At 47.8% G+C, this 14,920-nt stretch overlaps 1 protein-coding gene across 1 annotated transcript; it reads right to left on the bottom strand.

The window, feature by feature from the left end:
- Window positions 1-1,905: 1,905 nt before the first annotated feature.
- On the bottom strand, window positions 1,906-3,651 carry LOC123078835 (phospholipase A1-II 5). Its single transcript, XM_044501464.1, has one exon. It carries the CDS (start codon window positions 3,524-3,526, stop codon window positions 2,138-2,140), a length of 1,389 nt encoding a protein of 462 aa, XP_044357399.1. The 5' UTR covers window positions 3,527-3,651; the 3' UTR covers window positions 1,906-2,137.
- Between the last annotated feature and the right edge of the window lie 11,269 nt (window positions 3,652-14,920).

The following is a 14,920-nucleotide window of genomic DNA, read 5'->3' as shown; positions in this document are numbered from 1 at the left end:
GGGTGATGAGGAGAATAGAAGAAGAACTCATTGGTTGGCTTGGGAAAAATTAACGAAGTCAAAAGGTGAAGGGGGTATGGGATTTCGAGACCTCGGGTTTTTCAATCAAGCACTTTTGGCCAAACAAGCTTGGCGTTTGTTGGTTTTTCCAGACTCTTTGTGTGCAAAGGTGATGAAAGCTAAATATTATCCTCATGGGCATCTTATTGATATTGTCTTCCCTCAAGCGACTTCGCTTACGTGGCAAGGTATTATGCATGGACTCGAGTTGTTGAAAAGGGGTATCATCTCGAGAATCGTCGATGGTGCTAGTATAAATATTTGGAGGGATAATTGGCTTCCGAGGGATTCTGACCTAAAATTTTCTGCTAAGAGGACCAGAACGAGGGTCAAATGGGTTGCTGATTTATTCATGAGTGGCTCAAGGAGATGGGATGAGAATTTAATCAGACATCTGTTTTACCCTCGTGATGCGGAGGAAATTTTAAAGTTACGCATTCTGAATTTGAACGAGGGTGACTTCATCGCCTGGCACCATGAGAAAAATGGGTTGTTTTCAGTGAAGAGTGCGTATATGTTGGCCCTGAATATTAAGGACTCGGACATGGCACTGGGGAACTCCAGTGTATCTGTTAATGGGAAAAGGAGGCTCTGGAATATTATTTGGAAGGCTAATGTACCTTAGAAGATTAGAATCTTTGCTTGGAGGGCTGCATCTAATAGCCTAGCCGTACAAGTTAACAGAGTAAAACACCATCAAGCTACCCTAGGTACATGCTCAATCTGTGGTGTTGAAGATGAATGTGTTTTTCATGCTTTGGTATGCTGTCCCAAGGTACGTGCATTCCGTATGGGTTTGAGAGAGGTGTGGAATTTGCTGGATGAAGATATTTTAAACTGTTCTGAGCCAGACTGGTTACTTATTTTATTGGATCAGTTAAGTTCACCTATGCGTGAGCAAACAATTTTCATGTTCTGGAGAGCTTGGCATTTGAGAAATGACTTGATTTTTGGTAAAGGAAAGGAATCTATCTCGGCCTCAGTGAGTTTTATTCCAAATTATTGGGCATCATTCTCATCTTGTCATGCAAAAACGAAGGTAGAGGTAAGTAACAAAGGTAAGGGTGTGATTGATGGCTTACAACCCATTAGTAATGTGGAGAGGATTTGTGTTCCATGGCTGCCTCCCACTCCGGAATTCCTCAAGATTAATGTTGATGCAAGTTTTGTGGAGGCCATTAGCGCAGCGAGCGTTGGGGTGGTTGTTAGAAATCATTCTGGAGAAGTTCTTATTTCTTCTTGGGATTATGTTGGTACCTGTCTTAGTGCTGAGGAAGCGGAACTTCGAGCAGCCATCTCAGGCCTTTACATTGGTATCACTCTTCACAAGCCCATTATTTTGGAAACTGACTGCTCTTTTGTGGCCTTGGTTTTTGCAAATGATAACCTGGACAGGTCAAACCTGGTTGATTTGAAGAAGGAAGCGTTGAGTGTCTCCAAGATGACGAGTACTTTAAAAATCACCAAGATTAACAGGAAGGCAAATATGGTGGCGCATGAGATTGCAAAATTTAGTTTTATAAATAGTCTGGTGATATTTTTATTAATAGTGTTTCACCCTGCGTGGCAAGAGCTGTAACGAATGATTGTTCCAACATTTGTGTCAATTAATTAATATATGGATGGGGTTTTTCAAAAAAAAGGTATTACTCTCTCCATTTCAGCAACAGTTAATTCCAGACAAAGGAGTAGTATTAGTATATGAATATACAACCATCAGAAATATTCTTTCGGACACAAACTTATCAACCATTGATATTAAATTGGGTACGATTAGGTCCGACTGAGACTTTTTTCCGATAAAGTCCGACTGAGACTTACAAGTGATATAGTATAAAAAAAAAATACTGAAAAGAAATTTTTTTATACAAATCTTCATGCAAGATCAAAGGAATATAGTATCCACGGAGACATAACAAAGTCTTACTCAACTGAGACTTAGCAAAATTGATATTGATTACACGACACACCACACATAAACGTTTGTACCAAACCATCAAATTTCAAAAGCCATTATTCACAGTAGTACTATAAATAAATAATCACACGATTGTTCAATCATTCACGTATTCACAAACTAATTAACCCCTCGAAAGCATGCAGGGAGAAACTTCGTTCCCTTGGTCTTCTTCTTGCCTTGATCCTCTGGTATCTTGGGCTCCTTACTGCTAATGGTGTCAGCGACATCGTCGTCGATGACCTTCCCGGTCACGACCGGCGGGACGGGCAAGTTCTCCTCAGCGGGCTGCTCCAGCTCCCACTCACCAGTTGGCCCCAGCACCATCCCTTTGTTCCTTTCCACCCACCACGACTCCGGCACGAGGTTGTCATCCTTGAGGAAGGCGGACGACTTGTTCACCAGCGCCACGCTCCGGTTCACCTGCAGCTTAAACTCGCCCTTCTCCCCGTTCCATCCGGCCACCGTGTGCAGGATGCCCTGCAGGTTGTGGTAGTCGCCGACGTTGGTGGTGTCCGGCCTCACGTGGGGAGACTTCTTCGAGTTCACGGAGAGCTCGTCGCCGACGTTGGCGTAGCCGAGGAGGTTGCTCGGGTAGAGCGGGATGAGGTCGGGCTTGTTCCTGACGTGCAGCGCGCGGAGGCCGGGCAGCTCGTCGAACCGCTTCTTGAACTCCGGGTTGCCGACCTGCGGGCTCCCGAACACGATGGCCGTGACCGGGAAGTGGGCGTCGCCGACCTTGGACACGCCGTTGGCCACCATGTCGAAGGCGCAGAGCGTGGCCAGCGACGCGCCGAGGCTGTGGCCGGTGCAGACGATGCTGAGGCTCTCGCCCTTGTACTTGGCGACCAGCTCCCGCACCGCGGCCAGCAGCTGGTCGCGCGCGCTGTACTTGGAGAAGGGCGAGCGCTCGTCGGTGGACGTGTATATGACGTACCAGCCCTTCATGACGCGCGCGTGGCCGCGGGCCGGGTCGCCCTCCGGCAGGATGGCATCGGGGGCGACCAGGTCGGGCTTGAGCACGTCCACCCACTCGAGGTTCCGGATGGTGCCGCGCAGCGCGACGTAGATGACGCGCTGGCCCGTGGCGGCGGCGGCGGCGTCGGTGGACACGGCGACGTAGCCGATCCAGTTGGACTCCTTGCTCCACGCCTCGCGGGAGAGGGAGTGCACCATGAGCCCCGGGGGCAGCCACGTGGCCGCGGTGGCGTAGAGGTTGGCGGCCACGGATACGTCGGCCGCGGCGGGGAACTGCGTGCGGCTGAAGAGCGTGGCCCTGGAGAAGCGGCAGGTGCCGCAGTACTTGGAGTGGGCGTCGGAGTTGAAGGAGTCGTAGGTGACCTGGCACAGGTCGCCGCAGAGAAGGACGAGGCGGCGGAGCGTGAGGTCGAGCGGGTCGATGAGGCCGTCCCAGTGCGCGGAGCCCAGCAGCTCCGGCCACGCCGGGGCGCCATTGGCGCCGGCGCCGACCAGGGCGCTGGACAGGAGGACGCCTTGGCTGGCGTCCATGTGTGCGCTGAGAGCTGTGTGTGTGATGAGAAGAAGATTAGGTAGCGACTGGACAGGGCGGCAGGGGAGGTGGCCAGGTGGGGATGCTTTGAGTGGGTGCTACTAGTGGTGCAGTATGGGTTCGCGCGAGTGGTCGTTGGCGTGGCGCCAGGTGAAGGGCCGGGAACATTTGCACCGTCCCGTGTCAATGTGCCAGACTGCCGTTTCGGGCCGGGACCGCGGCACCCGTCAACTTTCCTTGCTTGTTTTGGTAGATTTTGGATGGATCATGCGTTCAAGTTAGAGCATCTCCGATGTATATTTTGCTGCTCCAAACCGATGATATAAAAATTTGAAACATCAAAAAGTGTTTTTTTTACATCTTTGAAAAAGGCTCAACTCAAATAGATGGTTTAAAATGGAGCTGTAAATAAAAAAGCAACTCCAATGGATGTTTCAAAACGAAGATGTAAAATCGGCCGGTGGCCGTGTGGCTGCTGTTCAGCCACTGTGCAGTCACTGCACAACCGCACATATTGCAAAAAAATCTAAAAACAACATAAAAAATATACAACATAGTTTTGCACAATACAACATAGTTCTTCAAATCCACGAGATCAAATGCAACACAAATACAACATAGTTTTGCACAATACAACATAGTTTTTCACAAACAAATAATGAATCTATGCAGCTCTTTCGCCATGTCATTTCCAACTCTTCCATCAAATCTTTCTGGAGTTGATCATGCACATCGGTGTCTCTAATCTCGCTATACACCTTTGTGAAACGTATGATCCGCTGTTCTTTTCGCATGGGGTTAACAGGAATGCCCATCAAGTGATATAAGCTGTAATCTAAAAAAAATTCCACGCTCGTTCTCAATGATCATATTATGCATAATCACGCAAGTAGTCATGATGTACCAAAGGATCTTTTGATCCCAGAATCTAGATATTCCCCGCACAATAGCAAATTGAGATTGCAAAATCCCCAAAGCCCTCTCAACATCTTTTCTAGCGGCCGCTTGTGCATTGTGAAAGACGAGTTCTTTCTTACCTTCGGGTTTTGCAACCGGTTTTACAAATGTACTCCACCTTGGGTAGATCCCATCTGCAAGATAGTACCCATAATTGTATGTGCGGCCATTTGCTTCGAAGGTCACTGGTGGTGCTTCTCCATTTGCTAACTTGGCAAACAGAGGTGACCGATCAAGCATGTTGATGTCGTTGCAAGATCCAGGCATCCCAAAATATGCATGCCAAATCCATGTTTCATGATCGGCAACTGCCTCAAGAATGATAGTGGCATCCTTCCCACGGCCCTTGAATTGTCCATGCCATGCTTTTGGGCAGTTCTTCCATTTCCAATGCATGCAATTCACAGACCCGAGCATACCTGGAAACCCTCGAGCTTTGTTCATCTCCAAAAGCCTCGGAGTGTCCTGAGCATTGGCTGCTCTCAAGTACTATGGACCAAACACTTCAACCATAGTCATTGCAAATTGCTTGACATAGAAAATAGAAGTGATCTCTGCCATCGCCAAGTTGTAATTAATGTAATCTGCCGGAACACCATATGCCAACATGCACAAAGCGGTAGTGACCTTCTGTTCAATGCTATGGCCAAGCAACCTGGCACAGTTCCTTCTCTGCTCGAAGGCTGGATTATGCTGCTTCACGGAATTGCAAATGTGGATGAACAAGTCTTTCGACATTCTAAAACGGTGTCGAAAGTATTTCTCCGGGAAAACAGGTGGTGATCCAAAGTAGTTGCGCATCAACCGTTTGTGTGCATCAATTTGTTCTCTTCGAATGAATGCACGACCATAGACGGAACCACCGTGCTTCGGCTTCTTCCCCTTGTGCATGGCCACTAGCATAGCAATGTCCTCTTCTTCATGCAAATCAAATTCCTCGTCCGACGATGAATCATCCACGAATGAGGAGTCAACTGAGCTCATCTGCAATGCAGATAACCACCGTCAAACATACTATCCAGTCCCAATTTAAATCATCAACTTTCGTCATTTTTCTACCTTGGGGAATTTCGTCCAACACCTTGTGCGCGGGGTGGAAGAAGATGGTCGGCGGTTGGATTGGTCGCTGCTGCGGACGACGGCGCGGAGGAGAAGGGAGCTCGGCGGCCGCGGAGAGGAGCTATACGGGCTGTCGGACCGCCGGAGTCGGCGAATCTAGCCGCGACTGCTTCTCGAAAAGGCGGCGCCGAGGCGGCTGCGAGACACCCTCCGGCAAGGGAAGCGACATGGGCTAGGGCGGCGGCGGCCATTTGGGGCGGTGGCGGCGACGGCGACGGCGGTTTGGGCGGTGCCGGCGGCGATTTCCGGCGGGGCGGGCGGGCGGTTGCGAGCGGGAAGGCAAATGAACTGGCGGTTGGTCGTTTCGCGGGCGGCCGCTGTTTTACATTAGATGTATCTCGTGATGTAAATTTGCATCACGAAGTTTTCAATTTTACATCTTCAGGTGACGATGATGTAACTTTTTTTATATATGGACCATCCGTTGGAGCAGCGTTTTCTATTCTCGAAGATCCAAAAAATAGGTATTTCTACATATGGACCGTCTATTGAAGATGCTCTTAGCCCGTTGCAGTCATAGGCCCTGGCATGGCAACATGTGGTTATATCTCCACATACTGGACGAAACAATAGTACAGGAATGTGGTGCCACACACGGAGGTGCTCAACAGCGCCACCAGAGCACCGCAATCCGCAAACACTAAACATTAGACACTCAGGCCAAGTGGAGATCCTTGTTAATCAAATGATCTTGAAAGAGTAGAAAGAGTGTGTGAAAGGATCGATATAGTTGACTAGAGGGGGGGGGGGGTAAATAGGCAACTAACAATTTTTAGCTTTTCTTTACCAATTTAAACTTTGCATCAGAGTAGGTTGTCTAGATATGCAACTAGGTGAGCAACCTATATGATGCAACAACGATAAGCACACATGCAAGCAAGAGATACAGCACAAATAAGCTTGCACAAGTAAAGGCACGAGATAACCAAGAGTGGAGCCGATGAAGACGAGGATGTGTTACCGAAGTTCCTTCCCTTTGAGAGGAAGTACGTCTCCGTTGGAGCGGTGTGGAGGCACAATGCTCCCCAAGAAGCCACTAGGGCCACCGTATTCTCCTCACGCCCTCACACAATGCGAGATGCCGTGATTCCACTATTGGTGCCCTTGGAGGCGGCGACCGAACCTTTACAAACAAGGTTGGGGCAATCTCCACAACTTAATTGGAGGCTCCCAACGATACCACGAAGCTTCACCACAATGGACTATGGCTCCGCGGTGACCTCAACCGTCTAGGGTGCTCAAACACCCAAGAGTAACAAGATCCACAAGGGATTAGTGGGGGGATTCAAATTTCTCTTGGTGGAAGTGTAGATCGGGGCCTTCTCAACCAATCCCTAGAGAATCAACAAGTTTGATTGGCTAGGGAAGGAGATCGGGCGAAAATGGAGCTTGGAGCAACAATGGAGCTTGGAGGTGGAAGAGGTAGTCAACTAGAGGAGGAAGACACCCCTTATATAGTGGAAGAACAAATCCAACCGTTATCCACCAACTCAGCCTGCGCAGCGCGGTACTACCGCACCTGAGGCGCGGTACTACCACAGGGGCACGCGGTACTACCGCAGGGCCCCGCGGTACTACCGCTGACGCAGCAGAGACCAGAACAGCCAAAAATGCACTAAAGCAGAGGGCGGTAGTACTGCTGGCACGGTACTACCGCAAGGCAGGGGCTGTCCAGGGATGGGAAGGCACGGATATAAAAATTACATCCGTGGCTACTTCCGCAGAGTTGGAGTCGATGCAAAAACCCGACGCGGTAGTACCGTAAGCCAGCAGCGGTACTACCGCGCGAGGCGCGGATGTAAAAAATTACATCCGCCCCTTACTGCCGCGTACTTGCGGAACTAAGTCAGAGACCACGGTACTACCGCTTACTAGAAGCGGTACTACCGCTTACTAGAAGCGGTACTACCATGGGTCCTTGCGGTACTACCGCACCAGCGGGCGGTACTACCGCTCTAAGGAGCAGCACTACCGCACGCCCTAGTTCGGCAAGCAAGAGCAATATTTGCATAGACAAGGAAAACATAAGATGCTCCGAAGGCTAGAGGAAAGGAGGTGCAAAGGAAGATGTGTACGTGGTGAATCCACCCAACCTTTCCAACGCGGACCCCCTCTTAATAGTACGGCTTCCCTACGACTCAATACCACCGAAAAGAAACGAAGAGAAACGCCGTCTTCTATAGCCTTCGAGGGGAACCACATCATCTTGTGCCTAGTCAATATATCTGAAATATTCGATGCACATGATTAGTCCGCAAAAGCATTGTCATCAATCACCAAAACCAACTAAGGGATAAAAATGCCCTTACAATCTCCCCCTTTTTGGTGGATTGATGACAACACGGGATTTGCACGAGGGTATAACGCAAAGAGCAAGGGCAAACCCCAAGTCTCTAAAATATAGACGGGCTCCCCTTAGATGTGTGCTATCTCGATGAGTGCTTTGGACTGCACGGCACACATACTAGGATCAACACTTTCCCTATATTTTATAGACATGGCAAATCTTGCAATAAGGCTAAAGCTAAGCAAGATAGATAGGAGCATAGTGTAATAAGCATAATAGAATAAGCTCACTACGGTACGATAGAGTGCATATGTCTTACACCATATGATTGAAGGTCTCACGAGCACAAACCAAAGCAAACCAAAGCAAACGAAATAAACGAAGTTCAACTGACCCAAACACGACACAACTCGCAAATCCTACACTCTCTCCCCCTTTGGCATCGAGACGCCAAAAAGGCAGAGAGGACACCTACAGCAATAGTGGTGGCTCAAGTGGAGTAGTCACTTGCACGCTCCCCGTCAGACTCTGCAGCTGGGACGGACTCCTCCTCAGACCCGGACCACCGATAACCCTGCTTGTGCATCCATTCTGCCTCTGGGGTGATGTTCACCTCTGACCCGCTAGATATGTTCTCGCCAAAGGTCCTGAAAATCCGCTTGTCGCGGCGGCGAGTCTCCTTGGAAGCCACATGGGTCTGGTACTGCCCCTTTGCCTGCATATAGAACAACATCTTCATCTTGTTCTTCAGTCGCTTAGCCCAAGAAGGCTCAGAGGTGGGAGGGATGTAACCCTCAGAGCTGTCCTCGTCTGCTGCCTCCTCCTCATCCTCATCTGCATCCACGTCCATGGCAGCCGCAGTATCAGCACGAGAGGTTGTGTTGGCCCACTGAGGCTTGATACGGAGGTTGATGGGCTCATGCCGGATCCAACCAGGGGCCTCAAACTCATCCTGAGGGTAGACCCGCTCCCAAGTAGCCGAGATCAACTGAAACAAATAAGGTCCATAGATGGGGACCTTGCGGTTGTAGACCGCAAACCGAAGCTCATGCCACATGATATGTGAGACATCAAGTGGTAGTGTCTGAGAGTTGCGAGCATCTTCACACAGGAGCATCATATCCACCAGATAGGCATGCACCTTGTCCTTGTCCCCAATGCGTGGGAAGAGAGTGTTGCGGAAGATCCGGTGCATGATGTCAAGAAAGGAGTTGAGTACCCAAGATGACTTGCCATTGGAGAGCCTCTTCCCCACATAGTAGGGCATAAGCTTGTTCTTATTGGCAGACTCGGGATTGGCATGAGGGCGAACACCTTGGGGTGTGGCGAGCCCCTCATCCGGAACCCCAAGCAAAGTCATGAATTCCTTCCAAGTAGCAGTCAGCTGCCGACCATTGGTCATCCAAGTCATGGTCCTTTCCTCATTGGGATGAAAATGCACTGAGGCAAAGAACTGAGCAAGGATCTCAGGATCATAGTCTTTGTGGAATGAGATGATATGCTCAATGCCAAATTGCTCCACTAGGTCTAAAGCCTCACCAAAGTATTCCCTGTTGGGGAACGTAGCAGAAATTCAAAATTTTCTACGCATCACCAAGATCAATCTATGGAGTAATCTAGCAACGAGGGGAAGGGGAGTGCATCTACATACCCTTGTAGATCGCGATGCGGAAGCATTGCAAGAACGCAGATGAGGGAGTCGTACTCGTAGCGATTCAGATCGCGGTTGATTCCGATCTAAGCACCGAAGAACGGTGCCTCCGCGTTCAACACACGTGCAGCCGGTGACGTCTCCCACGCCTTGATCCAGCAAGGAGAGAGGGAGAGGTTGGGGAAGACTCCATCCAACAGCAGCACGACGGCGTGGTGGTGGTGGAGGAGCGCGGCAATCCCGCAGGGCTTCGCCAAGCACCGCGGGAGAGGAGGAGGAGGGAGAGGGGTAGGGCTGCACCGAAAGAGAGACGTTCTCGTGTGTCTTGGGCAGCCCAAACCTCAACTATATATAGGGGGGAGGGGGCTGCGCCCCCTTTAGGGTTTCCACCCCCAAGAGGAGGCGGCCAGCCCTAGATCCCATCAAGGGGGGGCGGCCAAGGGGAGGAGAGGGGGGCGCCCCACTAGATGGGCCCTAAGGCCCATCTAGACCTAGGGTTTGCCCCGTCCCACTCTCCCATGCGCCTTGGGCCTTGGTGGGGGGGGGGGGCGCACCAGCCCACCTGGGGCTGGTCCCCTCCCACACTTGGCCCACGCAGCCTTCTGGGGCTGGTGGCCCCACTTGGTGGACCCCCGGGACCCTCCCGGTGGTCCCGGTACATTACCGATTTCACCCGAAACTTTTCCGGTGACCAAAACAGGACTTCCCATATATAAATCTTTACCTCCGGACCATTCCGGAACTCCTCGTGACGTCCGGGATCTCATCCGGGACTCCGAACAACATTCGGTAACCACGTACATACTTTCCCTATAACCCTAGCGTCATCGAACCTTAAGCGTGTAGACCCTACGGGTTCGGGAACCATGCAGACATGACCGAGACGTTCTCCGGTCAATAACCAACAGCGGGATCTGGATACCCATGTTGGCTCCCACATGTTCCACGATGATCTCATCGGATGAACCACGATGTCGGGGATTCAATCAATCCCGTATGCAATTCCCTTTGTCTAACGGTATGTTACTTGCCCGAGATTCGATCGTCGGTATCCCTATACCTTGTTCAATCTCGTTACCGGCAAGTCTCTTTACTCGTTCCATAACTCACATCATCCCGTGATCAACTCCTTGGTCACATTGTGCACATTATGATGATGTCCTACTGAGTGGGCCCAGAGATACCTCTCCGTTTACACGGAGTGACAAATCCCAGTCTCGATTCGTGCCAACCCAACAGACACTTTCGGAGATACCTGTAGTGCACCTTTATAGCCACCCAGTTACGTTGTGACGTTTGGTACACCCAAAGCATTCCTACGGTATCCGGGAGTTGCACAATCTCATGGTCTAAGGAACTGATACTTGACATTAGAAAAGCTCTGAGCAAACGAACTACACGATCTTGTGCTAGGCTTAGGATTGGGTCTCGTCCATCACATCATTCTCCTAATGATGTGATCCCATTATCACCGACATCCAATGTCCATGGTCAGGAAACCGTAACCATCTATTGATCAACGAGCTAGTCTCCTAGAGGCTTACTAGGGACATGGTGTTGTCTATGTATCCACACATGTATCTGAGTTTCCTATCAATACAATTCTAGCATGGATAATAAATGATTATCGTGAACAAGGAAATATAATAATAACCAATTTATTATTGCCTCTAGGGCATATTTTCAACAGTCTCCCACTTGCACTAGAGTCAATAATCTAGTCCACATCACCATGTGATTAGCAGTCATAGGTCACATCACCATGTGACCAACATCCAAAGAGTTCACTAGAGTCAACAATCTAGTTCACATCACTGTGTGATTAACACTCAATGAGTTCTGGTTTGATCATGTTATGCTTGTGAGAGAGGTTATTAGTCAACGGGTCTGAACCTTTCAGATCCGTGTGTGCTTTACGAATATCTATGTCATCTTTGTGGATGCTACCACGCGCTACTTGGAGCCATTTCAAGTAATTGCTCTACTATACGAATCCGGTTTACTACTCAGAGTCATCCGGATTAGTGTCAAAGTTCGCATCGACGTAACCCTTTACGACGAACTCCTTTTCACCTCCATAATCGAGAAAATTCCTTAGTCCACTAGATACTAAGGATAAGTTCGACCGCTGTCATGTGATCCATTCCCGGATCACTATTGTACTCCTTGACCAACTCATGGCAAGGCACACTTCATGTGTGGTACACAGCACAGCATACTGTAGAGCCTACGTCTGAAGCATAGGGGACGACCTTCGTCCTTTCTCTCTCTTCTGCTGTGGTCAGGTCTTGAGTCTTACTCAATACTCACACCTTGTAACACAGCCAAGAACTCCTTTGCTGATCTATTTTGAACTCTTTCAAAATCATGTCAAGGTGTGCGTTCTTTGAAAGTATCATCGGGCGTCTTGATCCATCTCTATGGATCTTGATGCCCAATATGTAAGCAGCTTTATCCAGGTCTTCCTTTGAAAAAACTCCTTTCAAACAACCCTTTATGCTTTCCAGAAATTTTACATCATTTCGGATCAACAATATGTCATTCACATATACTTATCAGAAATGTTGTAGCGCTCCCACTCACTTTATTGGAAATACAAGTTTCTCATAAACTTTGTATAAACCCAAAAACTTTGATCACTCCATCAAAGTGTATATTCTGACTCCGAGATGCTTGCTCTAATCCATGGAAGGATCGCTGGAGCTAGCATACCTTTTAGCATCCTTAGGATCGACAAAAACTTTCTGATTGTATCACATACAACCTTTCCTTACGAAAACTGGTAAGGAAACTTGTTTTGACATCCATCTACCAGATTTCACAAATGCAGCTAATGCTAACATGATTCCGACGGACTTAAGCACCGCTACGGATGAGAAAATCTCATCGTAGTCAACTCCTTGAACTTGTGGAAATACTCTTTGCCACAAGTCGAGCTTCATAGACGGTAACATTACCGTCCATGTCCATCTTCTTCTTAAAGATCCATTTACCTCAACAGCCTTACGACCATCAAGTAGTACTCTCAAAGTCTATACTTTCTTTTCATACATGGATCCTCTCGGATTTTATGGCTTCTAACCATTTGTCGGAATATGGGCCCACCATCGCTTCTCCATAGCTCGTAGGTTCAGTATTGTCCAACAACATGATATCTCAGACAGGATCACGTACCACTCTGAAGTAACACGCATCCTCGTCATCCTACGAGGTTTGGTAGTGACTTGATCTAAAGTTTCATGATCACTATCATAAGCTTCCACTTCAATTGGTGTAGGTGCCACAGGAACAACTTCCTGTGCCCTGCTACACACTAGTTGAAGTGACGGTTCAATAACCTTATCAAGTCTCCACCATCCTCCCACTCAATTCTTTCGAGAGAAACTTTTCCTCGTGAAAGGACTCGTTTCTAGAAACAATTACTTTTGCTTCCAGATCTGAAATAGGAGGTATACCCAACTGTTTTGGGTTTTCTATGAAGATGTATTTATCCGCTTTGGGTTCGAGCTTATCAGCTTGAAACTTTTTCACATAAGCTGCGCAGCCCCAAACTTTTAAGAAATGACAACTTAGGTTTCTCTAAACGGTGTCGTCTCAACGGAATTGCGTGTTGCCCCTTTTAAAGTGAATGCGGTTGTCTCTAATGCCTAACCCATAAACGATAGTGGTAATTCGATAAGAGACATCATGTTATGCACCATATCCAATAGGGTGCAGTTATGATGTTCGGACACACCATCACACTATGGTGTTCCAGGCGGTATTAATTGTGAAACACTTTCCACATTGTCTTAATTGTGTGCCAAACTCGTAACTCAGATACTCATCTCTATGATTATATCACAGACATTTTATCCTCTTGTCACGACGATCTTCAACTTCACTCTGAAATTACTTGAACCTTTCAATAATTCAGACTTGTGTTCCATCAAGTAAATACACTCAGCATCTACTCAAATCATCTGTGAAGTTAGAACTTAACGATATCCACTGCATGCCTCAGCACTCATTGGACTGCACACATCAAAATGTATTACATCCAACAAGTTGCTCTCTTGTTCCATCTTACTGAAAATGAGGCTTTTCAGTCATCTTGCCCATGTGGTATGATTTGCATGTCTCAAGTGATTCAAAATCAAGTGAGTCCAAACGTTCCATCTTCATGGAGTTTCTTCATGCATATATACCAATAGACATGGTTCGCATGTCTCAATCTTTTCAAAAACGACTGAGTCCAAAGATCCATCTACATGGAGCTTCTTCATGCGTTCTATACCAATATGACTCAAATTGCAGTGCCACAAGTATGTGGTACTATCTTTACTATTTTATATCTTTTGGCACGAACATGTGTATCACTACGATCGAGATTCATTTTAGGTGCAAGACCATTGAAGGTATTATTCAAATAAACAGAGTAACCATTATTCTCCTTAAATGAATAACCGTATTGCGATAAACATAATCCAATCATGCTCAACGCAAACACCAAATCTCGATGGTAGAGGGAGCATGCGATGCTTGATCACATCAACCTTGGAAACACTTCCAACACATATCGTCATCTCACCTTTAGCTAGTCTCCGTTTATTCCGCAGCTTTTATTTCGAGTTACTAACACTTAGCAACCGAACCGGTATCTAATACCCTGGTGCTGCTAGGAGTACTAGTAAAGTACACATTCATATAATGTATATCCAATATACTTCTGTCGACCTTGCCTGCCTTCTCATCTACCAAGTATCTAGGGTAGTACTGCTTCAGTGACCGTTCCCCTCATTACAGAAGCACTTAGTCTCGGGTTTGGGTTCAACCTTGGGATTCTTCACTAGAGCAGCAAATGATTTGTTGTTTCATGAAGTATCCCTTTTGCCCTTGCCCTTCTAGAAACTAGTGGTTTTACTAACCATCAACAATTGATGCTCCTTCTTGATTTCTACTTTCGCGGTGTCAAACATCGCGAGTTGCTTCAAGGATCATCATGTCTATCCCTGATATGTTATAGTTCATCACGAAGCTCTAATAGCTTGGTGGGAGTGACTATGGAGAACCATCACTATCTCATCTGGAAGATTAACTCCCACTCGATTCAAGTGATTGTGGCACTCAGACAATCTAAGCACATGCTCAACGATTGAGCTTTTCTCCCTTAGTCTGCAGGCTTAAGAAACTTGTCAGAGGTCTCATACCTCTTGACGTGGGCACTAGTCTGAAATCCCAATTTCAGTCTTCGGAACATCTCACATGTTCTGCGACGTTTCAAAAACCGTCTTTGGTGCCACAATTCTAAACCGTTAGCATTACGCATTGAACTATCACGTAGTCATCAAAACGTGTATGTCAGATGTTTCGCAACATCTACAGATGACGCTGAGGTTC

The sequence above is a fragment of the Triticum aestivum genome, chromosome 3D, assembly GCF_018294505.1.
Source record: "Triticum aestivum cultivar Chinese Spring chromosome 3D, IWGSC CS RefSeq v2.1, whole genome shotgun sequence".
Taxonomy (NCBI): Eukaryota; Viridiplantae; Streptophyta; class Magnoliopsida; order Poales; family Poaceae; genus Triticum; species Triticum aestivum.
The sequence above is the reverse complement of the archived record's forward strand: the minus strand, read 5'-3'. Positions and strand labels throughout refer to the sequence as shown.